General features: G+C 42.5%; 1 protein-coding gene across 1 annotated transcript in view; it reads right to left on the bottom strand.

Moving 5' to 3' along the window:
- Positions 1–22,829, bottom strand: part of SYNJ2 (synaptojanin 2) — a 71,430-nt gene that overhangs the window by 2,672 nt on the left and 45,929 nt on the right. Inside the window, exons 13-26 of the mRNA XM_075413873.1 lie at positions 22,002–22,086; positions 20,652–20,792; positions 17,620–17,812; positions 15,712–15,870; positions 15,345–15,501; positions 13,140–13,257; positions 10,867–11,085; positions 9,571–9,649; positions 8,142–8,310; positions 7,602–7,754; positions 4,823–4,957; positions 2,753–2,865; positions 1,913–2,021; positions 363–565 (exon numbers count right to left, since the gene is read on the bottom strand). Of these exons, the coding sequence (XP_075269988.1) occupies positions 363–565; positions 1,913–2,021; positions 2,753–2,865; positions 4,823–4,957; positions 7,602–7,754; positions 8,142–8,310; positions 9,571–9,649; positions 10,867–11,085; positions 13,140–13,257; positions 15,345–15,501; positions 15,712–15,870; positions 17,620–17,812; positions 20,652–20,792; positions 22,002–22,086 (2,033 nt within the window). The remainder of the gene's footprint in view (positions 1–362; positions 566–1,912; positions 2,022–2,752; positions 2,866–4,822; positions 4,958–7,601; positions 7,755–8,141; positions 8,311–9,570; positions 9,650–10,866; positions 11,086–13,139; positions 13,258–15,344; positions 15,502–15,711; positions 15,871–17,619; positions 17,813–20,651; positions 20,793–22,001; positions 22,087–22,829) is intronic.

Genomic DNA, 22,829 nt, shown 5'->3' with positions numbered 1-22,829 from the left:
CAATACCGAGCAGACCCCTCATCGTGTTGTCAGAAGTAAACACTGTGATAAAGAAGGGATGAGTCTTAGATCCCAACAAGGTTTAGATAAACCAGAAGGAAAGTAACACGACCTAGAAGAATGGACTGACAAATAGAAAAGCTGAATACAGCTGAGAAAGGAAGTCAAAGCTCTTTCTCCTTCCCGATTGCCTAGTATATTTTTATGCCTTGCTGGCTACAATGCACAAAATCATTTCAGTGCCTGCTGGCTAAGAACTTAAAATGACAGGACTTCATACAAACTGTTTAACAGCCTGCCCCTCTTGCCATCGTGCACACTGTGTACTGGAGGCTGGATGCATTTTGCTGCAACTATCTTACATTTTCCGCCTTGACACCGGTCCTTTGCAGAGGTACTGGCTTCTTCGTAGCTGGAACTTTGGGTGGTGGGCGATGGGGCACAAGCACTGGTCCTGCTTGTGACCCTTGAACTGATGCTGACTTTGTGATGCTGGGGAGAGGCTCGGGTTTGGCGAACACCTGGTTTCTAGTCGGAGCAGACTTTAGTGCATCTTCCTGTAGTCCTGAAAAGCAAAAATAATCAGCATCTTGGCTTGATCAGAATGTAGCTTGAAGATAATTTCTTTCACAGTCATATTTCCCACCATGTGCACGCCTAAAGGGAAGGTGCTCAGGCCAGGAAGACAGGTTTTGGAAATAAACACAGACCTCTGCAATCCTGTCACATTTGTAAGAGGCAGTTATGGAAAAACTCCCGTGTCCGAAATAAGTTCACACCAAAACAGCAGCACTGTGCCACCGTTTGGCCAAGTGCATAAAACACTGGCTGGGGGTTCAGGAGCACTGGACGCAAGTCCGGAGTCTCCTTTTGCCCTCGTTTCCTTATGTGGATAATCAAGATAATGATACCGAGCGTGTCTGAGAGTACTTTGGGAAGAACTGTAAATGCCAGCTGGTGGTACGGCACCAGGGATGGAAAGTGATGCTGACCGGACTCGTTTCCTCACCCACGCTGAGTGAAATGCTTAACATGAATTTCAAAATTAATGGAGAGTGAATCTGATTTCAAAAATAAATGTAGAGCACGCTCCGAGGAACAAACATCAAGATGCTATTATGACATTTCTAATTAAATTGGATTATTCCAGACAGCATTTGCTCTATTTACAAATGAAAAGGGACATTATTCTCCTCAACTGAGAGCCTTGCAAACTCGGGAGCGATCTTGGAGTCGTACTGCATTCTTTCTCATTCATACAGCATCAGCAGAAAGACTGCTCGCAGCCGTGGAGGGTATATTCACATTGCCTACGTTTCAACACCTAAGCCAGTTACCTGCTCTAACTTGCCTGTGCCAGAAGCTTTCTTCTCCATGGATTAGATAGAGAGCCTAAACACAGAGCAGTCTTTTAGTTTAGCTATTCAAGCTAAAGTGGTGCAAGCTTCTGTCCAGGTTACAACTATACTTGCTGTCCAAACGTGAACAGAATCTAGGTTATTTCTACCACAGCTGTATTTGCTCTCTAGTTCTGCTTGGAATAGTGAGCACTCGCTAAACAGAGCAGCAAACACCCTTTATGCAACTCTGAGGCATAACACAGGCACCACCAGTTTAGTAAGATCCAATCTTTATCTTCTAATTTTTCAGTACATAAATAAACCAAGGTGCTCCTAGTAACAGGTTCTACATTGTTGTAGAATATACAGCTTGAGTCATCTTGAAAAAAAAGTTGGTATTATCAAAACTGACAGAGAGCACCAAATACCATCTTGCAAGAAGGTGTACACCAGCGTTCAGGTGACCTTCTGAATAGAAATATGTGCATCTGGGCTATGGCGGGAACGATGACTACACCTACAATTTTCTTTATTTAAAGATTTTTACAAGTCAGTTAGAAAGCTCTGCTCACCTGCTTTAGCTTCCATAAGACATCTAATAGCTTCTTCTGCTTCCTCAGCTGTGGTGGTTTTGATCTGCTTGACATTGTAAGGTTTACTTATTCCAGTCCGGACTTTAGGCTTTAAAAAAAAAAAAAAAAGAATTAGTAATCTTGAGAAAACTGGTTTTTCTTTTACACCTGTACTCTTCTAGCTGAGCTCACACACCTATATAGTTCTGGTTTTGCCAGTGGCTATTCAGCAATCTGTAAATACTACAGAAACGGTGAGGAGTCTTTTGACAGATATTACATCTTTGTCACCAGCGGACAGACAGGCCACAGCTCGTCCCTTAGCCATCCCTTGTTCAATGCATTAGGGTTCTTATCCAACGAGACAGGAGTGGGGAGGTGTTTCCACATTCCTGTTTTGGCCTACTTGGAGGGCTAGCAGCCTTGCTAGCAACGGTCAAGACACTTCCGGTACGCTGGGCCCTAGCACGGCCCATCAGAAAAGAGGTGAGAACAGAATTCAAGCATATTATCATGCTGTTGAAAAATCCACTTAGCATCTGTCAGAAAGCAGCATGTGGAATAAACCAACAGTGCCCTGGTCTCGCACCATTCTCTCTCTCCCTCTTTGGCTTTTCTAATTCCTGGCAATTTAATAACATTTTTCTGATGTCTAACAGGTCCTACAGTCCAATATTGCAGTACAACGAGTTCATCTTGGCATTGCCAGCTCAGGCATGCGAGGGACTTCCTTCATGTACGACAGGTGCATCATGGATGTGATGCTCAGAGTCTACGGTGCTAGATAGATGGGGGAGCTGAGGACAATGCTCAGTGGCCACGCTGTGCGGCAGGACTCACTGGCTGCTGAGGGGCTCCGGGTAGCAGCTTTGCCGTTGCCAGGATGGAGCAGGTGGAGTGGCTTCCTGGACAGAGGGCACCATCTGAGGGGGACTTTTTGCCTGATGTTCCAGCTGAAAGAGGAATAAAAATGGCTTTTTACATTCAAGAACTGGTACAACATTTTATCTGCAATGGAGCTTTGAAATTGTTTGCGATAAATAAAAGAGGCACTGTCACCCTCCCTGCTCCTCCAGGGGCAGACATGCTAGGCAAGACCTTCCTGCAGGACAACGGGACTTTGAGTTCCTCTGCCTGAGTGCAAGACACTTTAATCTAGAAGGAGTGATGGGCTGAACTGTTACTGGTCTAAGGTGAAAAAAAATCTCAACACATAACAAAACACTGAAATTTTGAACTGTATCAGGAAGCCATTTCCTAGTTATTCTTGCTTTCATTTAATTAACTTAATAACCTGTCCTGGTTTTGGTTAAAACAGAACCGACTCTCTTTTAGTGAATCTTTCTTACAGCTAAGCTCTTCTAAGTAACTGCATTTTTCTGAAGCTGGCTGTGTATTTTACAGACACTGTCTGCTCCAAAGCTGATAACACCTAATGTTTATAGTTACACTGCACTAACGGTAGGAAAGGAATGCAGAAAAAGGCCTCTGTTTATAATTATCACTATAGCAGCCAAGGTCTCCAACAGATCTCTTCGGTCCCGCAAGTGAGGAGTCAGAAGGGGTCGTATTTGCCGGGAGGGGCGGACAGGACAGGTGACCTGATACTGACCCACGAGGTATTCCACACTGTGCATGTCACACTCAGTTTAAACTGGGGGATCACGAGGGTCTCGCTCTCTTCATTCACAGCCGCCTTCTGAAGAGGACCATGCTCGTTGTTCTACCTCCGATCCTGATCCAGATCCGTGCGTTCCTGAGTCCAGTTCCTGCCCACTGCCAAGGCCAGTCTGGGACTGCCTGGTGCTGCCCAGCAGCTGCTGGTGGGACGCCAGCACCTGGCACCCAGCTCCGGGAAACTCAAAATTGGTTTTGCATATCTTACATTATTTCTCTTGTTATTAATATTATTAGTATTACTAATGTTATTAGTAAAACTTTTTATATTCAGTTTGTAAGTCTCTCTCCCTTTTCCTCCTTTTCCCTTTCTCTGGTGGGAGGGCGGGGGTTAATAGAGAGCGTCTGTCACTCAGTTTACTGACGCCCTGCTTTAAACCGTGCCATAACCTCAGCTGAGCATTAACACTGCGTTCCACGCACAGAAATACAGATACCAGTGTTGTCACCTCTGTGCAACAGACTCGGGAATGAATGGGAATAATGCCGAAGAACTCATCTTCCAGCAGTGAGTCTGACAGAACCTGCTATTTAAGACTGGAAAATATACACAGAAGAGAGACTTTTGGGTTGGAAGAAAAATGCGATGTATAGCTTGTGTCATACAGAAGGCAAAGATGATTATGCTGATCCAGCAAGCAGCATTCATCCAAAAGGAGCCATAAAACCAGGAGCAGCATAGCACTGATGGCATCTCAGGTGGGTAGAGCTTAGGTAAAGAGCATCACTTTGTGCCTCACTGAAAATCATAAGCCACTTTGCATTTCTTTCATGAACACAAAAACAAGCAAGAATTGCTTGCAAAGCAGGAAAAGATAAAAATTATCCAGAACAAGTACTTTGTCAAAGCTTTTTAAAAGGAAGATTACAATTAAGTCAGAAAAAAACAAACTGTAAGAAAACACTCAGTGGCTTTGGAAGTCAGCAGGCATAAATACCGATATCTATTTTTACTGCCACAAAGTGGCTGGCCAACTCGCTAACCTGAGTGATGAGTTAGCATGAGACATATGGGCCATTTCATCCTCACTAAAGGCTTTTTTTGTGGAGTACCTGTCATCCTAAAGACAAACTTCTCCCGTTGCGAACTGCAGCCATAGCCAAGCTGACACAGTCTGGGAAGCAAGCACAAGCACCTCAACAGCCTGACGTTTCAGAATAAGGTATTACCTTCTTTGTCACCCAGAAATGGCAGGCTGAGGCCAACACACCATTAATGGAAACCAAACTCACCAGGAGGGGGAGGCCTCTGTGGCGGCTGAAGTGGCCGAGGCCTGGTAGGAATGGACAGAGACCTGCTGGGAGTCCGGCGGCGGCATTCCCCGCTTGCCTCCAGCTCTCGCTTCAAATCAGCCAGGTCTGTATCATCTAGGGAAATTTTAGAAAGGATCTGTATTAGAAACCTGCTGGGTGAGACACACCAAATCTGGGTGGTCAGGAGAGAGGCGATTATGACTGGCAAGCCTTCATCAGATAGCAACACAACGTTGCTCCTTTCGCATTGTTCTGCTGTCCCGAAATGCCTCCCTGCTCCCACTCCAGGAAACATCGACCCTTTTGTCAAACAATTCTCTCAGTCCTTTTCCAGCATTTATTAACTCTTTGTGCCGACACAAAGACTGCCTGCACCTGATTTCAGGGTTACTAGTCACAGCTTGGTAGATTCTGAGCTTTTCACAGCCAGATTTGGCAGCAACCTGCTCTCATTCGAGCTGTGTCATGCCAGCCACGAGGAGGTTAGTCGTGGTCCATCTCTTGCTCTTCTTTCCTGAACACAGGAATTCCCTCTGAGGATTAGACAACTTTCCTTACTCAGGAGAAGTTTTTACGCCAGAGAAAAAAAATCTGTCTGAATGGCTCACTCTTCACACCTCTGCTTTCCAGCAGTGTCTTCTAACAGTTAGACCTGCCTCAGGCTGATAGCCCTGGGCTGCACCTTACATGGCTAGGTGAGGACACAGTCTTTCAGCCCGTTTAACCCTCTCTGACAGCTGGAGAGGCAAGAAGGAGGGACTGCTTTAGTCTCCCAGTCTGCTGAAGTGAGGGCTTTCACTGCGGTGTTCTCACACTGCCACGGCTGCCCAGCCATGCAGTTATGTTACTTAGGGCTCCAAAATACACTGCATTTAGTTTTGTCCCTGTGGTTTGGAGAGGTTGGGGAAGGAACTGTGGTAGCAGCAGTCTCTCATTCTTCAGGCATTTTTACACAAGCTCCTGTTTTTCAGAAAGCTGTGCTCTGCGGGGAATACCGAGCTGCCTCATGGTTTCCTACTCCCACTCAGCAGCGGATGGCAGCCACAGAGACACAGCCTGTGATCTGCCCAACCCGCCCCCCTCCTTCTTCCTGCATTTTCAATACTTCTAAGCTGCAGATATGGGCTCATCGGTAGGATCCAAGGAGTCATGCAGGCACCTAAATGCACGGCTTGGAGTTCTGGCAGTAACACCGAATACAAGACAAAAACCAGCCACCACCACTCTATCCCGTCCCCTAAAAGGCTGCTGCTTTTGGTCAACAGCTCCCAGAGACAGCAGTTTCGTGAGGCTATGCCCTTCTCTGACCTCCAACAGACACACACGCACTGCTCTGCCTGTCACTGGTTTCCATCTGTGTCTAAACGAGCTATACAATCGTCATACCTTCAATTAGGAGCTACTCAGGCGGAATTGGAAGCTTATGGAGGCATCTAAAATTGCAGAGACTTTCAAGATGGATTGAATATATCATATTTTGAGTTGTGTGAGATCATGACCCCACCTTGACCTCATTCAAACCATACTTTAGAATCTCCATTTACTTTGTGGTATTTTTTGTGGAGAAGAGTTAGTGCGGGTGAAAGGAATCACTGCAATTCTCTGTAGCTTAATGAATCATCACACAGTAGGCCAGAGGTGTTTGGAGGGCAAGGCATCCTATAATACAAAGTGATTGGCTTCACAGTATTTAATAACGACAGATTACTCCTTGGCTTAGGGCTAGGTTTCTGGGTCTGGCCACACGGCACCCAGCATACGACTCAAGGTGGGCAAGAAAGCTGTGTATCACTCTGATTGTTTGGAAAACCTGTCTGTGTAAACTTACAAATTTCATTTCATCTTTTTGAACTCTATTTCTGACTCAACCTTTGAAGGTATTAAAGCTTTCACTTTTATGTCAGAAGACAAAACACTTCGGCGAGAGTGCAGAAAGACAGCTACCGAATCACTTGCTGTCATGATGAAGTGTTTAATACACGACCCAGCCTGTCAATGTTTGGCCACTGCAGCATGTCCTGATCACATCCCAGTAGAAGACCACCACTGATTTAGCTAGTTCTTGCTGCAGTTTTTATCTGTGTTCTCTTCACAGCTTTATCTTCTCTTTACCAAGTCATTTCACAACAACGTGCAAACAAGCCAGGTGACCAGCAAAAAAGGTAACACATTCATGAAGCACTAAAAGAATGAATACACCTGCTGTGTGAACCTCAGCTTCTTCAGAAATAAATAAAATAGGAACAAAGGAGAAACTTTAGGCTTCCTTGAAGTAAGTCATTTGAACACAAGAGCCTCCTGGACTGTCCAGCTTACACCTGACGGCACTGCTACAGCTATTGCTCAAAGAACAGGGCCAAGCCCATCACTAGGATTCCTTTGGTTTGACTTTGCTCTGGCCCTCACCAATAAGAAAATAATGGACAATTTTTTGTTGTATGCTCTGGTGCTAAACAACATCAAATGGACAAAAAGTCTGAATTTCTCCCATCTATAAAAGGAAATCAGCATTTCTCAGCACTCCTGCCTTGCCCTGGACTAGAGAGAAGGAGGCTCTAAGCCTTATTATTTGTATGGCTGGTATGCCTGAGGGCCTCCGTTACAGTCTACTAACTCAACTGTACAAACATGTGCCAAAAAGATGATCCTTATCTTTGGACGACCTACAGTGAAAACATAAATAAACAGGGAAATACAGACAAAAGGACAACAAACAACAAACCTTCAGTTCTTACTTTAAGGATTGTAGATAATTTACCTTTATACAGCCGTGAGTTTTGTCCAGATTTGTTTGCATGATCTATGGAGGTGAAATGTCCACAGCCCTCAGGCATATCTTCTGCTGTGTCTGCTACTAGGTCTTGACACAAAGCATCATCTAAATAATCATCTTCATCCTCCACTATATCACCTGAATTAAAATATTAGATAACAAGGACCTAGTGAGCAAATGCATTCTCTGTCTCTCTCTACTACCAACCAATCAATTTAATACACGGGTTGAGCAAGCTTCTTGTGCAACCCATGTGTTTCATTACAGTTTGTTTCTATGCAGACAACCATACCATACACTGGATTTGCTAACATATACTATAGCACTAAACTGATAGGAGGATCTAAGCAACAATTCTCTGCGTTGGCACAGTGCCAGGTCGTGGCTTTAGCTACAATCCTCTTTTTAAGAAGTGCGGTTTCATTACAAATTAAGATACCACTAACATTCATTCTGCACCTTCTCTGTGCAACCAAAGTCAGCAAAGTAATTTCTCACAACTTAGCTTAGAAACCTGGTGTTCACCTTCTGAGTCATAGTCCAAAGTAGAGAAGTCAAAATTTTCTTCCAGAAGACAGGAGTTTGCTGTGGGGGACATGGGGGCAATGCTGTCCCGCTTTCGAGCAATTTCCTCCTGAAGGCCCTTTAGCCAGTCCTTGGTCTTGGGCCGGATCTTCACTGTTCTGCCTCTGACCTAACACAAAGAAAGAATTGTTTCCCCTTTGCCAAGCAACTTCACAAAATCAGAACATCTGAACAGAATAAACAAGAAGTGCTGCCAGCCTGTTGTACAACTGCTTCAGAAACTGATACAACTAAAGCTTCATTTCAGAAGCTAAATGAAAAGGAAGCACTCTTCCTACCCCCATAACCAACTTTTCAGACTGTAACAATGTTCTTGAAAAAAAATTAGCTGCACAGCTCAAAAGCACCGCATTTGGGAAATACTTGATAAACAGGTGAAACATTAAATATCATCAAAATTATACTGTGATAGTAATAATGGTGTGGGAGGTTCCATTTTTGAGTCAGCAGCTTTAAACCACACAAGTTTGCTACCTGCTGCCACCCGTAAGGCGACTCTCTGCTCAGAACATCCCAAACGTCATGGTTGATGTACATGGAAAGTATGTTATTAAACAGATTAAGACCACAGCTGCTTATATGTGTTGCTCCATGACATTTGGGGAGAGATGTATCCAAGCCAGCAGCTTTGGCAGAAAAATTAGTTCAGAAAGCTTGTGACCCAGGTTCCCAGCACCTTCACAAATTGTGCACATACAATTGTGTTTTAGTCTGTGCTATAAATTACATCAATGAAATGAGCCAAATTAAAACATAAAACTCCAAGTATGAAAGAAGAAGGAGAGTTAAATGCATTACTTTAGTGTGAAGTTCACAGTGCAGCCCCACAAACAATTTTGTCCGCATAAACGAGGGGGTTGATGAATTTTGTAGAGTACGTGCGTAAGAAGGAAGAGCAGGGGATGGGAAGGTAAACACCTACTGCTAACGCTGAGTTTGCCATGGAGGCCAATTAATCATGTTGTTCCAGCTTGGCAGAAGGAGTTAATCCGATACACTTCAGAGAAACAAAATATCTCCAACCCACATCATGAGGATGCTTTGGCAACAGTATAAAGTCACACATAATCTCAGGAGAACTTCTTCAAGTGCCAGAACAATGACCAAGTCCATATATTCTGCAGTAGTATCAGAGGCCAGATCCTAAGAACCGCTTAGGAGCTCCAAGAAAAGCCACCTCCTGCCCTCCCAAAACTTAAATGCAGCATGAGAAGCATCAGCAGCTGTGAAAGCTAAGGACTTTGTGAGCACTAAGGTTCTTTGAAATAATGCTACTTGATTTAGCTAGAAACGTAATTATCCCATTCTAAGGAATCACTTTTGAGGAATTCATTATGAAATTATTATTACAGGTTTGAGAGAGTCTTACTTTGACACCATCCATATCCATAACACGAAGAGCTGACTTGCTGTCTGCAAATGTCACCAGCATTTGACCTCCACTGATCCTAGTAAAAAAAGGCAGAGGAGAGAAAGCGGTGCATTTTACTTCACCATTGAATAAAAAGCCTTAAAGGCAAGCATGATATTTTTGTACAGCCATGTATTTGGTTTTAGCTGTATTTTCTTCACAACTCTACTGTTTGGAGAGGAAAAAGTGATCTATGAATCCCAGCTGGGCTCTTCCTCTCCGCCACCCTCCTGTGTGCTCCCAGCACACTGCCCTTTACTGGGTCACCCCTGAAGCAGCAGTACAAACATCTCAGCAGCTGCTGACAGTATACCAAGTCCGCTATCCAAGCTCCCTCTGTACCCACCTCCATGGCTCTGCACATCCCTCACCTCAGAGGACAAATGATGTTACCAAAGACCAGTATACCATCAAGCTGTAAAGCAATTCAAAACAAAACCAAACCAAACCACCAAAGCCTGTTCTTTTCTTGCTCCTTTTCTTCACAAGCAAGGTGGTGCTGCTGTTCCTGCAGGGCTGCTTTTGAACCCTCAGCTTATACTTGGCACTTTATGAAATCATGCAACAGGTCATCAGTTTTCTCCATTAATAAATGGATCAAGTACAACACAAACAAGTTTCTGGTCTTGCTTCCTAGGTCATGTGTCAGATCTTGACCAGTTTCGCCTGTATTTCTTAAAATAGAAGTCTCATAGCTACGCTGGAGCCCTGTACAAAATCAAGGAATGAAATTAAACTGCTCTGCCAGAAGGTATCATATCCTCCCTCTCAAACTCAGTAGGTGCTAGAGCTGTGAGAAGCCATATTATTAATAAAACACACAAAATGACCCCCAAAAGCAAGGACAGCTGGCCAGGAAATCCTAGTGAGTGTGAAAGAGCGCTGGAAGAGAGCAGGCCTCCTTGGAGGAAGTGGGGCAGGGCCCGCAGACCTGACAGCAGAAGCAATGCACAGAAATGAGGCTTGAATCTAAAGGTGATGATTCACATGAAAGCCTCCGCTTTATGGTGCTGTACTGAATAAAATTCTCCTCTACTCAGCCCAGAGAGCTGTTCGACTGTTTCTTTAACAGGTTGACTAGAGGTAAAAGATATTCAAAACATTTGTATTCAATTTCTAATGAAGAATTCAACACGCAGGAAAAGAATTCAGCATACTACTTTCTAATACAAAATTAATTCTGTCAGGACAAAAAGGCAATTTCTATCCTGTGTTTCTGAACAGATGACATGACATTTCAGATCCTAGACTCACCTGACCAGAACAATAGTGCCATAATCCTCAAATATTTGCATAAGCTCTGTACGCAAGTCCTCCGGAAAATCATTTTTCTCTTCAGGCGTTGGCGATGGCAGATTTACCACTACTGTGGCATCCAGCGGTCCCTGGAAAGACGACACTTCCTGGAAAACACTCTCACGGGCAGCTTGATTAACTTCCTGAACTTCCACTTCTACAATAGCTAACACTGGCCTACATGAAAGAAAGGAGAAATGCTTATTTAAAATTAAGATCAACATTGTCCAATAGGAAATGCTTATATCAAATGAAAATCAGTATCAAGCAGTAGGACTGGTAAGAAACTAGTTGTGTGAAGGACAAACAGTGTATTGTTTAAGCTCTATACATCTATGATAATTTTTAACTCCATGATGTCAAATCTCATTGCAGTTATTTCATTAAGCCTGCTATACCTCAGAAGGAAGTGATTATTACGTATGTTCTACACAGAAAGAGAAGCGGGACAAATTACTGGAGGTCTCACTGCAAAAAAGCGCTGTGGCTGGCAATACAACCCAGAAGTTCAGAGTCTGGTGGATTGTTTCATTTTTCCTGCAGTGGAAGATCATGCACTGAGCACCATTAATTGTATTTACCAGCCCTACAGTAGATGAATGTAACAGTGAGGACATACCATAAAAGAATTCAAATAACAATTCTGTGCAGCACTTCTGGCAAACCTGCAGTCTAAAAATACCAGGATACTTCACTCGCTATCAAACAGCTGTCTCCCAAAGCATCTGTAGATCGGGAAGACAGTATACTATTTTCTGTTAGACAAGACCACATAAAGATGTCTTCTTCCAAAACATAAGGGCAAAGTACTTGTGGTTATGTAGCAAACACACCTCAATCCATCATATTATAAGCAGCGAACACTGCAAACTTGCTTCTTCAGCCTTTTCTTACAAATTACCTCTCTGTGTGTTAGATCTAAATAAAATTGAGAAAGCTGTCTGAAAGAGTAAAGCTTGTCTCATCTCAGTGGATGCAATCCACATTCTCAGACTCCCACCTGCACACACATACAGAGCAGTAACTGGGAAGGCTGCTCTTCTAACTACATCAAAATTGCTGCCTCCTACTTGTAATGGAGCAGGCTCTGGAATACGCACTACCAGACCATATGAGAGCAACAGCAGAGCTAGAAAGGAGCGGTAAAGGGGAAAAAAAAGGTATAGAAAGTGTTAGCTATTTCTATAAGCACTGTGAATCATAGTGTATTTCCATATGTCACAAAGATATAGCTAAGCCCTTTTTCCAGCACAAACCCTGGGAAAGCAAACCTGCTGACTGTAATTAGAAAGCAGTTTTTGCAGTGAAGTTTGCTGAAATAGAAAACCAACGTACAACAGCCATGTGTCAGAGATTGCATCCTCAGGGTCCTATATAATGAGTGCAGCAGCTCCACTGTGCTTTGAGGAACACGGCAATGTCAAAGCCTTGACACAGAGAAATTGATTGCAAGAGGCATGTTCTTCTATTGCTGGAGGAATACAGAACAGTCCTGGCGTGCAAGAGCACCATGAGAAGCACAGAGCACTGCTATGAGGAACAATATCATAGCATTTCCAAAGGGCATGCAAGGGGTGAGACAAAGATTATTCTGAAAGCAAGCGAGCTTTCAAGGTGTATTTATCACAGAATTTGTTTCAGAGAAGTGAAGCGGTGAACAAGTTTAACAAAGAAAGGTCATTCGTATGCCTAAAGAAAAGTTAACAATATGGACCAACTAGAGCCACTGGTCTTTGTTTTTTCCTCCTTCTCCTCCCATCCCGAACTCTAAGGGAAGCCCAGAAGCCCAACACTTCATTGCTCTGAAGAGGTCACGCCTGGTCCTATCTATGTACATGGCTTACTCCTCTTCAGGCCACACAGTCCCAACCTCCTCCTGTCCCATGGCAAGGTGAGTCGAGTCCATCAGAGCAGCTTCTTTTGGTGTTGGAGCTTTCCAAACCAAGCAACAGAAAGCCCTCAGTTTTCTATACCCGTTGCTGCAACTTCTCCAACCCTTGCTGAGATCATGGTGCAGGAGGAATCAATACAGGAGCATAGATACTTGCCACCCCTGGTACAAAACCCATCATGAGCAGGGGGAAAAAAAAACATCAAAGGGATACTGAACACAGAACAAGGGTGTAACTCCTGTTACAATCAGACTCAGTCCCTCACACTGAAGGTGTAATTCAGTACAACACATTCTAACCTAGTGGCCCTTTCTCTGATTATTTGCTTAGGACTTTTACCTGTGGTCAGATGCTTGCAGCTCCGCTCTCCCATAGTACATCAAGGCTCCAGGGGTCCAGGTGTGCCTGACTTTAGTTTCAGCATTCAGATCACTGTCTAGAAGATTGATCTCTCCAGCTATGCAGCACAAAACACGATTTAAAACTCACTGAAAGCTAGTTTTACTAGCAGTTAAAAGCTACTTTATTAGGATGCACTTCACAGACCCTAGTAGTGGGGGGGTGGGGTTTTTTGTTCTTGTATACACCATTCAAAGAAGAGCTTGTATCCTAAAAGATCTACAAGTTAGGGACTAGGAAAAAAAGTACAGAAAGGACAGGGAATGCAACAGAGACAGCTGGTCGCTAGAGTAAGACACCGGCAAAATGGTTAACCTGAATGTCACCCAGTGAATTACCTGTACAATCTGGCTTGACAGAGTTGTATTAGTATTTTTCCTCCTGCCCGACTACTGAGCATAGAAATAGACACTGTACTTGCAAAATACATTGCAAATTTGAATAATACATAGGGATTGGAGAAATAATACACAAGAGATGGGAGAAAGCATCCATATAAATCCAACCTCCAAATACTTCTTTTTGCAATGCATTAAGGTGATGGAAAGTGCTCCAGACACCATGCGAGAGTGAGGTATTATATTGCTGTCAATAACAAGAAAGTTTTTAGGTCACTGTCTGGGCTAATGGATAACTCTCTTTTCTGTGGAGTTGAAAATGAGTTAATACAGAATATGGCGTTTCTGCCTAATCACTTGTACTGGGACTACGCTTTCTTCTCAGAAGGCAAACACTCATCTAGCCTATAGCAGCAAAAAGCAGCAAGGCAAAAGAATCAGAGCAGAGAGGTAGAATCGTCTTGTCACCAGCAGTAAAGGAGAGGAACTCTGGCAGTGAACTAATTAGAAGAGCTTTGCAAGGCTGGGAAGGTGGGCGAACAGACAGGGTCAGTTATGTATGCATGCAGGTGAGCTAGCTGTGGGAGGAACTACAAGCTCTAAACAAAGGAACCTGCCTCAGCTCTTGCAAACCAGCTAGACAGGTCCTACATTCCGCTTGTACTCCACCAACTAAAGTCCTCCCAGGGGCAAGCCTTGCCATGCAAAAAAGGGAATATGCATTGAAAAGGTTGAAGGGTTTTCTTTTCCCTAAAGTGAAAACAGCCAGCACAAGAGGGCTGTTTTAACTTCCTTACTATGTCTCATACAGTTTTTCTTTCCCAGATTACATCTCTATCAGTGGTTTAAGCTCCTCAAGTCCTCCTTCGACTTGATGATCTTAGAGGTCTTTTCCAACCTATGACTCTACAATTTTACTTTATTTTTAATTCCTGAAATAAGAGTGAATAACTCTATATCGCATTGACGTGTATTGATTGCCCTAGTTTCACTTTGTAGTTTTTACACTTAGTGTACTCATGGTATGACTTGGATTCCACGTAGTAGTTCCCAGGCATGTGAAAAATCACACCTGCAGCTACAAACCAAATTACTCCTCCAGCGATTACACTTTTAATATGATTTTTTTCAGATTTTATAAACATCGGGAGATAGATGTACCTGCAGACTGAGAGAATGGACTGTCCCTGGATACGCAAAGAATACTTTTTATTTTGTTATTGTAACTTTCGAATAACAAGTGAAAACAGCCCTTCTGTTGTGCTGGCCACTCATGATCTCAAAGTACTTTAGCAGTACTAATTAATGAAATCTTGCCCAACTCCAGAAAGTAGCAGAAATATTCCTAAGAATTACCAAGGCAGAAGGCATTACAGAAAAGTGCTAATACACCTACTAAGGACAACAGTTTTAACAACCTAGGCGTTGTAACATAGGGACTTTATGTGGACTGATGATTCTGCTGAAAATCAACAGAATAATTTCTAGATCGCTACAGCTGGATTGTTTTCAGTTCCTCAGCGAGCTCCCAGCACCTTTTCAATCCACAGCATGAAGCCTTTGTTCACAGGCTCAAGTAGGAAGGGCGCTCTCTATCTCTGCAAGTTATTCCAATGAGGACGAAAGAATATCTGCTGGAGTAAAGCCCCTGCAATTTGACTAGACGTTCAGGACACATCTAAAGACAGGTCTCAACCCACAACTCACTAACTCCCTTTCTCATCATTCACTAGACTAAACCCCCTTATACGGGTTCTGGATGAAACCTAAACCAACTTTCACGTAAAGGACGAAAGATCCAACTCACCTGTTTTTTCAAAAGGCAGTTTCTTTCTCCACCAAAGCACTCTGTCAGTCCAAGCTGGGGTTCTGCACTTATCACTTGTATCATAAGCCTCCGAGCCAACGTCGTATTTATATGTTGGTCCAAAATTAATAGTCCCTTCATGGAAGTCTTTAAAAATCTATGAAAAGAAACACGATCTCTTAGTTACAGATGAGGTAGGTGCCATTGTGATCTATCAACTTTCTTGCAAACAAACAACATTCTGATTTTGAAACAAACTACTACATTCATGTACTACAAACAAGGTTCTGAAAATGCAAATTTTTCACTCTCTCAAGACTTAGACCAAGCCAACATGCAGGTACATAAGAAAATGACACTGCCTTACTTTTCCACTGGATTTTTGCTGTTGTAGTTGATCAAATTCCAAAAGTGTCTTCCAGTCTTGACGTTTGAGAAAATAGAAGACTTCCTCATATGTTAGATCAATGCGATAGTTAAAATCACCACACCAGAAGACATAGTCATGTGAGAATACACTCCGCCCCTAGTTTAGAGGGACAGAATACTGTTAATATTAAATCACATTCGTGAAAATACCTTTTAAATGCATTAGAATGCACAACTAAGTCTCTCTGAATTACTAAATACCGGACCTACTTGCCACATTCTGTTTGTTAAAATCCATCTTGTGCTAAAATGGAATGGTTTCTTCACTGTCTTTTGCATCCCACTGAGCTGAATTTTGTAAACAAGAGTATCAGACTCTGACCACTGTTTCCTGAAGGTATGTCTAAGCTGGGACTCCAGCTTTATATTCACAATCTGGCTATCATGAATATTTAAAATACATGTTTGTTTCCCTAGCACATTTCACACACATACATTTACATATTCTAAATATAACACAAAATGTGCTTCTGGTACCAAGGCACATTCAGCAGCAAAGGTCCTGAGTAGGAACAAGCTCCAAATTTGATCTTCTGTGCACATCACAGTTTTGTAAATGTATTGAAATAAAACATTAATGAAAATTCACTCCAATTTTAAGCTTAATATCCTATCCTCTAACCCATCTTTTTTTTTTTGCCCCCACCAGTTAAGCTATAAAGCTCTAAAACCCAGAGATTTGCACAGGAAATGTTGCAGAGCTGTGGCTGTCACAGCACTAGAGGGCACTCTTTATATGTCTTACACACACAAGGTACATTTAACTATTGTAAATGTAAAGGACATGAAACAGTTAATGAGGTATTAGAAGGAAAAACTACCATAAGCACATCTTTATAGCCATTTGGAACAGATATTCTAAGCAGGACATTCAGACTGTCAGTATTAGTTCTCACATAAAACAACTGATTGATACGCTGCATGTGCCAAGCCTCTAAAACTTGCAAACAACAGGGAGTTAAAATTTTATGCTTTGTGACCTAAATGCCATTTTTTGCTGACTAATCAGAATACACAAACTGGTCAATTCCCTCCCTGGTTTAGGACCTCTCCAGAGAAGTCTGAGAAAGAAAGCATTGCGGAAATTAAAGCTACCAACATTAAGGGAAGCAAAGAAGCACTGCTATCAAATCCCATGGGTTATCTGCTGGCCTGAGGAGACAAGTGCAAAATAAAACACTAGGGTGATTGATTTGACACCATTTGGGAGTAAAGTTATTCATACAGACCAATATTGCCTACTTGCCACACTCTGAGAAAAGCCAGCAGTTCATTGACAGTGACACCTTCACGAGGACAAAATGAAGGGAACACAAAGTACTGTACCAGGGACCAAGAACTGATATATCGCACCCGAGCAGAAGCAGCTGAAGCACTGATGTACTGAGTGGCATGGATGGTCTTTTAGGAACCCTTACTAACTCGTGGGAACCCCTACTAAATAGTGCCAGCAAGAGCTATCAGTATCATGCTCTCCAGCTCTAACACCAGTCACCTAGATCTCATCCATGACGCCTCACAGATTTGTCAGTTAAGTTGCACCATTCTGAAAGATCAACTTGAACACTGCTCAAAGGCGAGGACTTATCAAGCACTGCAGCAACCGTATTTTTTGAAAGGCATAGCACTTTTGTAAAGCAAGTGCCGTATTGGGTGGTATCTGGTCTCCTGTGAAACATGCTTCCTTTTTTTTTATGTTTTCTTTACCATTTTCTTTTACGCCCATTCTCCACCGCACTGAGGTGACTTCTCTGATGACCTGTCATCAAAAACAGCCTGAGACTAGCTTTCATAAAGATATAGCCTTTATCTCCAGTGTTTTTAGCCTACATACATCCACACTTACCATTGGGAAGCTGAGCTTCTGTGTGATTTCTTTATAATCTTCATTCCTCTCTTTCACCTGAGTCTGCCCAGCAGTTAAGTGACTGCATATAAAGCAGAAACTGGTACTATAGAACTGAAAACGAATGCTCACTGCCCCTTTATTTCCAGCTTTTCCTCCCATTCCTGTCTTCACGGTGTCCACTGCTACATCCCTGTATTTAAAAAATATAGAAAGAGAAGAGAGTAAAGGGCTGCAGGGACAAACATTCACTTAACTTAAATGGCAATATAAAGTAAAAGCTAGTTTACGATGCCTTGTCTTCTCCCCTCCAGAAAGCTTGTTGCTTTTAGGCACATCTTTTAGTTTCTTGATGCTGTTCATGTACTCGTTTCAAATTCAGTATAATGCAATTGTATAGAAATAAAACTATTTGAAAGTATTTTCCTCTTCTCCTTGTCCGTTCCAAACAGACCAGCAAGACATTCTTTCTGAAACGGTGGGAATTTCTACAGAATATACTTTTCAAGTTTGCCTCTACCATGATCTTCAAAATAGTGATAATGACTAAATTTACTATTTTGTTTCCTTTTACTTTTGAACATACAGGAATCTGTTTTTCAGACAGTTAACAATTTAATTAGTGTTACTATGTGTTGAAATCCAACTTCGCAGTTGGTGCTGGATTTTTCAGTCAATTAAAGAGCAACAGATCATAACCCATAATTTGTTAAATCAGATGCAATAAAATCAGTGATTATTAGATATGACTATTTATACCTAACTCCTAAAATGAGTTCTGCACTGATGACAAATTGCTTAGGTCCTCCATGTTGCTAATTACACCGTATTTCAATGTCATGATTAGCATACACTTTACCACAGAAAGATGACTTGCTTGGCAAAGCAGGCCATCTGCTCACAAGATAGTTTCTCCCAGATAGCCAGTCTACTCTGAGAATAAAGCATGCCTGTCTGATCAGATAAGTAAATGAGGAGATCATTGTTGTAACCAACCCCAGCACCATGCATGTCCTTCCCACTGAGAAAATTTTACTTTCCAGACAGAAGTCAAGAAGTTATGGACTAGAATATTACTGGCTTTAAACAAGAGGTAGGGAGAAAAACACTAAGTCTTACTTGAGTTATTGTCAAGCATTCATGATCTCAATGACGCAAGATTACAGGCTCTCTTTTTCCCCTCCTCTTCATTTTCCGCTCTTTTCCCCACCTCCAGCTTTTCTATCAGTTTTTCCCCTCTTTATTTTCCTCTCTTTTCCTGATTCCAGAAAACCTCCAGAAAAGACACCCTCACGGAGGCAAAAGCAGACCATCAACGTTTTGTACAAAAAGACAGTTTCAAGCATTCCAAAAGAAGCACGTGTTCAGTCTTTTCACTCTTTGGAGTTCTCCCTTTCTGCTGCCTGCCTACCCAACTGCTCACTGATATTTCTCTGACTTGCATTCATGGCAAAGGTTATGTTGAGATAACCCACTGTACATTCAACTGCTTGTATTTCATCAATCCTTTCACTGCTGTATAAGCTTCAGCTAATCTCTTGTTTTGTTTTTCCGTTTTCTAACTTCTGCCCTAATCTCTCCAATCTCTGTAAGCACAGAAAACTTTTTTTGCACTTCTGATCATTTTTGTTTTGCTTTTCTAGACAAGGAAAAACCATATAAGCCTACAGGTTAGGTTTGACTACGCTCACACAATGTAGCAGCACATTAGTATTAAATGATGAAACTTGGCCACTAAAATCAAACTCTTCCCTTTTTGCTCATGAGTGTCAAATGGCTACATCCAATTCCTAGCAGTCTGACAGCTGCAGCAGAACCACTGTGCTGTTCTGCTTCTGATCCATGCTCTTCCTGCTGGATTATTCAAATTTCTTGTAAGCCAGCTGAAAAGTCAAAAACTGAAAGAAACACTTCTCTTCTGGACGCTTCGTACATAATTTTTTAAAAATCATGTTGAAGAAAGATCACTGGGAAGGCAGCAATACAAGAAGATCAGGGTTACCTGGATTGCACTACTCTGACTAGCCTACAGCGCTTGAGGTTGCACAAGGTCTGCACTCATCTTCTCAGCAGATATGAGACCAGAGGAAGAAAGAGGCAGCCTCTGATATTTTAATCACGAAATGCAATGGCCAATCAGTGCCCCTAACCTGGAGTAGAGGGCATTGTCTGGATCACTCTAGACTTTAAGGACAGAAGGATGCCCAAATACAGTTTGGGCTAATTACCCATTTCCTACCCATTCACACTTAGCCTGCATAATTCCTGCTCATGTCAAATGCATTTTAATGCCTAAATCCCTGTGGCTAGATACTCTTACCTTTCCTCTTTAACAAAAATGAGAATCTTCTAGGGGCAAGAGGAGTTTGGTTAGACTCCAGGGACATCAGTGCTAGTAAGCTGAGGGCACACAGCTCTGCACCCTCCTGACTAGCCACATAGTTTTGATTCTTGTGACATCTGGGAGATACAAACACTTCATGGGCCCTTATAGCTCTCAATTCTATAAAATACCAGGGGACAAAATTACCTCTCTTTCTCCCACTTCCCCTTCCACCTCTTCCACTGTTCTTTTCAGGCCCGAACCAGTCCTGTTTCCATATGGAAACATTAAGGAGAGGGTTAGAAGGTAAAACTCACCCTTCAGGCAGAGGAAAGCACTTGCCTTCACTGGGTGCTCCAAACACTCTTGGACTTATTAGTTCAGGTCATTCCTTTCCCAGAAAGAGCACCCAAACAAGGTGCTACACCTTGACTGCCCACCTGGAGCATGCCCAGGTTCTCAGCTGAACTGGAGGAAGATATTGGGGCTGCCTGGCCCTTGTGCTACCCAGGAGGGTGGATCCCAGACTACCGCTGCCTGGCAACATGTCTCTCCCACTCTGCGCAGGGACTGGAATCCAGGTTTGCATGATTCCCACCAAGCTGAAAAAATCACTCCCACCCTCTCTGGCCATGCTCTGAAAGCAGATGTTACTGAAGACACAGGTTGGAGGCTTTTTTTGTTTTGTTTTTGGCTGGGGTTTTTTTACCTGATGAATGGGACATGATAGGGTCGTACAAAGATGAAAAGACAAACACCAACAAGCTGTGCTGATGTCAGCTGAATGTAGCGATGAGTCCTGGAAATAGCTTTTTGAAGCTGCTCTCCCCACATTTTCCTATTCGTTGTGCTGGAACAAACATAAAATCATTTAATGGAATCAAAACAAACCACATACAGTCAATAAAATGAGCAGATTAACTGTGCCTTGGGTTTACAGACATCCCATTAGGCTGTAGAACTGGAAATGCTGTAGGAGGCATGGCAGAGACAGGTAACACCTCCTTGTGAACAGCCCAGAGTGAGCAGCGTCAGTGAGCCCAGGCACAGTGCACAAATACAGTTATCCTGCTTCTGGACATGAAAGAGATTTTGTCTACTATGCTTAGAAAGATCCATGTTCACATGATGTTTGATGCCCTCATTCACTGGGGACAACTGGAAGCTGACTGTAGTAATCATAACCATAAAAACAAAAACCCATGTCAGTCTTGTGACTTGTAAGATTTCTTGTACTCACAGTGAAGAAATCGTCTCTGGATCTTCTCTGACTGGGAGATGACTGGCTACCCACAGCTGTTGGCTGTTCTTAGATGAAGGTTTGTGGGTGGGTGCATATACCTTCGACTCTGTAGACTTATCTCCAAAGTCAACTGATATATGCAGATACACTGCCATGCTAAGCACTGCTGTAACTTGTCATTCCCAAAACAGACAATTAACTAGTCAGCCTGATGAATTAGTGTTGGAAATATCATCTTTGGGGTTCCATCCCGATTCAGATTCAAAAGGACCAGTATACACAACAGCCTATTGTACGTGCTGACATGCCAAACTCACGCTTTGCCTCTAACTTCATCTCTAGCCATAATTTTCACAAACAAAATTAGCCACAGAGATATTTCGTTCATTTTAGAATTCCCACATGAACGCCCATTACGTTTGCAGTCACTAAGCACATTTTTCCAGCATCAGACCGGGGTTTAAAGACAAGCATTAAATCAATGTCAACCATCAGAATCCTTCTCTGCCAACACAAAGACTTAAGAGACTTGGAGAACACAGTGTATCCTACTGTACAGAAGTTCACAGAGAAACAGCACTTTCAACACTGTCCTAGTGCCGTTTATTAATGGCAAACATATTTTCAGCTATTATTACAAGCAACAGATTTGGAAGGAAGCATTCAATTCACCTGAGCATACAAAGCACAACCCTGGAAGCTTTTGTTTGGCTGGCTCCTTTGGAGAAGGGGGTGCTCTTTTTAATTTTCTCTTTTTTTTTTTTTTTGAGGTTTTGGAGGGGTTATTTGTTATTTTGGTTTTTTTTGTTAACCTACCTGGCATTCACAATATTCCCTGCACTTAGTTCAACCATCTCTTCAAATCCCACTGCAAATATGTCAGGAGGGCAGCTCTCATCATCTGTTGGTATGAAGGGAAAGTCATACAAGAGTTACTATTTCATTGTTTCTTCTAACAACTTGTTTTCTAATTTCTGTCAAAGATCATTCCTGTAGTTCTATCTTGTGTATCCCCTGCCAAGCTATACATATTCATAGCTTCTTTAATCTAATTTCACAAAACAACCCCTGCAGTTCCTCTGAAATTTTTTCCTGCTTTTCTCCCACCAGTTGGTCTTCATCTCTCTTGCAGGAAGCAGTTCAGAACACAGCATTATATTGTAGCAATGTTAATATGAGAAAATATTCAATGTTCTCTCTCCCTCACCCCACTCATCACTAAAGCCACAACATCTCACTACCCACCATCTTTCACTCACTTGTCATTTTACCCAACATGCTTTTTCTTTTCTTTTTTGACACTGATTCCTATGTAACTGAACTTACTGTGCACACACCAGTATGTCCCTTCCCTCTCAATGCCTTTAGTAAATTGATCTACCAGCTTAAGGAAGCCTTTGAAGTTTCTTCTTATTTTCTTTCTTCTGAGTTCTTCTTAGACCACCCACACTTAAGGTTAGGTTAGGTCACTCTAGCGCACAGTGACTCTCCCTTTCCTGGCCCAGGCTGTGGATATCACCCTGGTAAAACACCAAAGATCAAATGCTCTCATATAATAGCGTGAAGCATATCTGTTGACCCATCAGGTCTGTCTATTGCCTTAAGGGATTTTTTTTTTTTTAAATTGTCATACACCCAAGGTAA

The sequence above is a fragment of the Opisthocomus hoazin genome, chromosome 2 (genome assembly GCF_030867145.1).
Source record: "Opisthocomus hoazin isolate bOpiHoa1 chromosome 2, bOpiHoa1.hap1, whole genome shotgun sequence".
Classification (NCBI taxonomy): domain Eukaryota; kingdom Metazoa; phylum Chordata; class Aves; order Opisthocomiformes; family Opisthocomidae; genus Opisthocomus; species Opisthocomus hoazin.
This window is presented reverse-complemented; position numbering and strand designations above follow the sequence as displayed.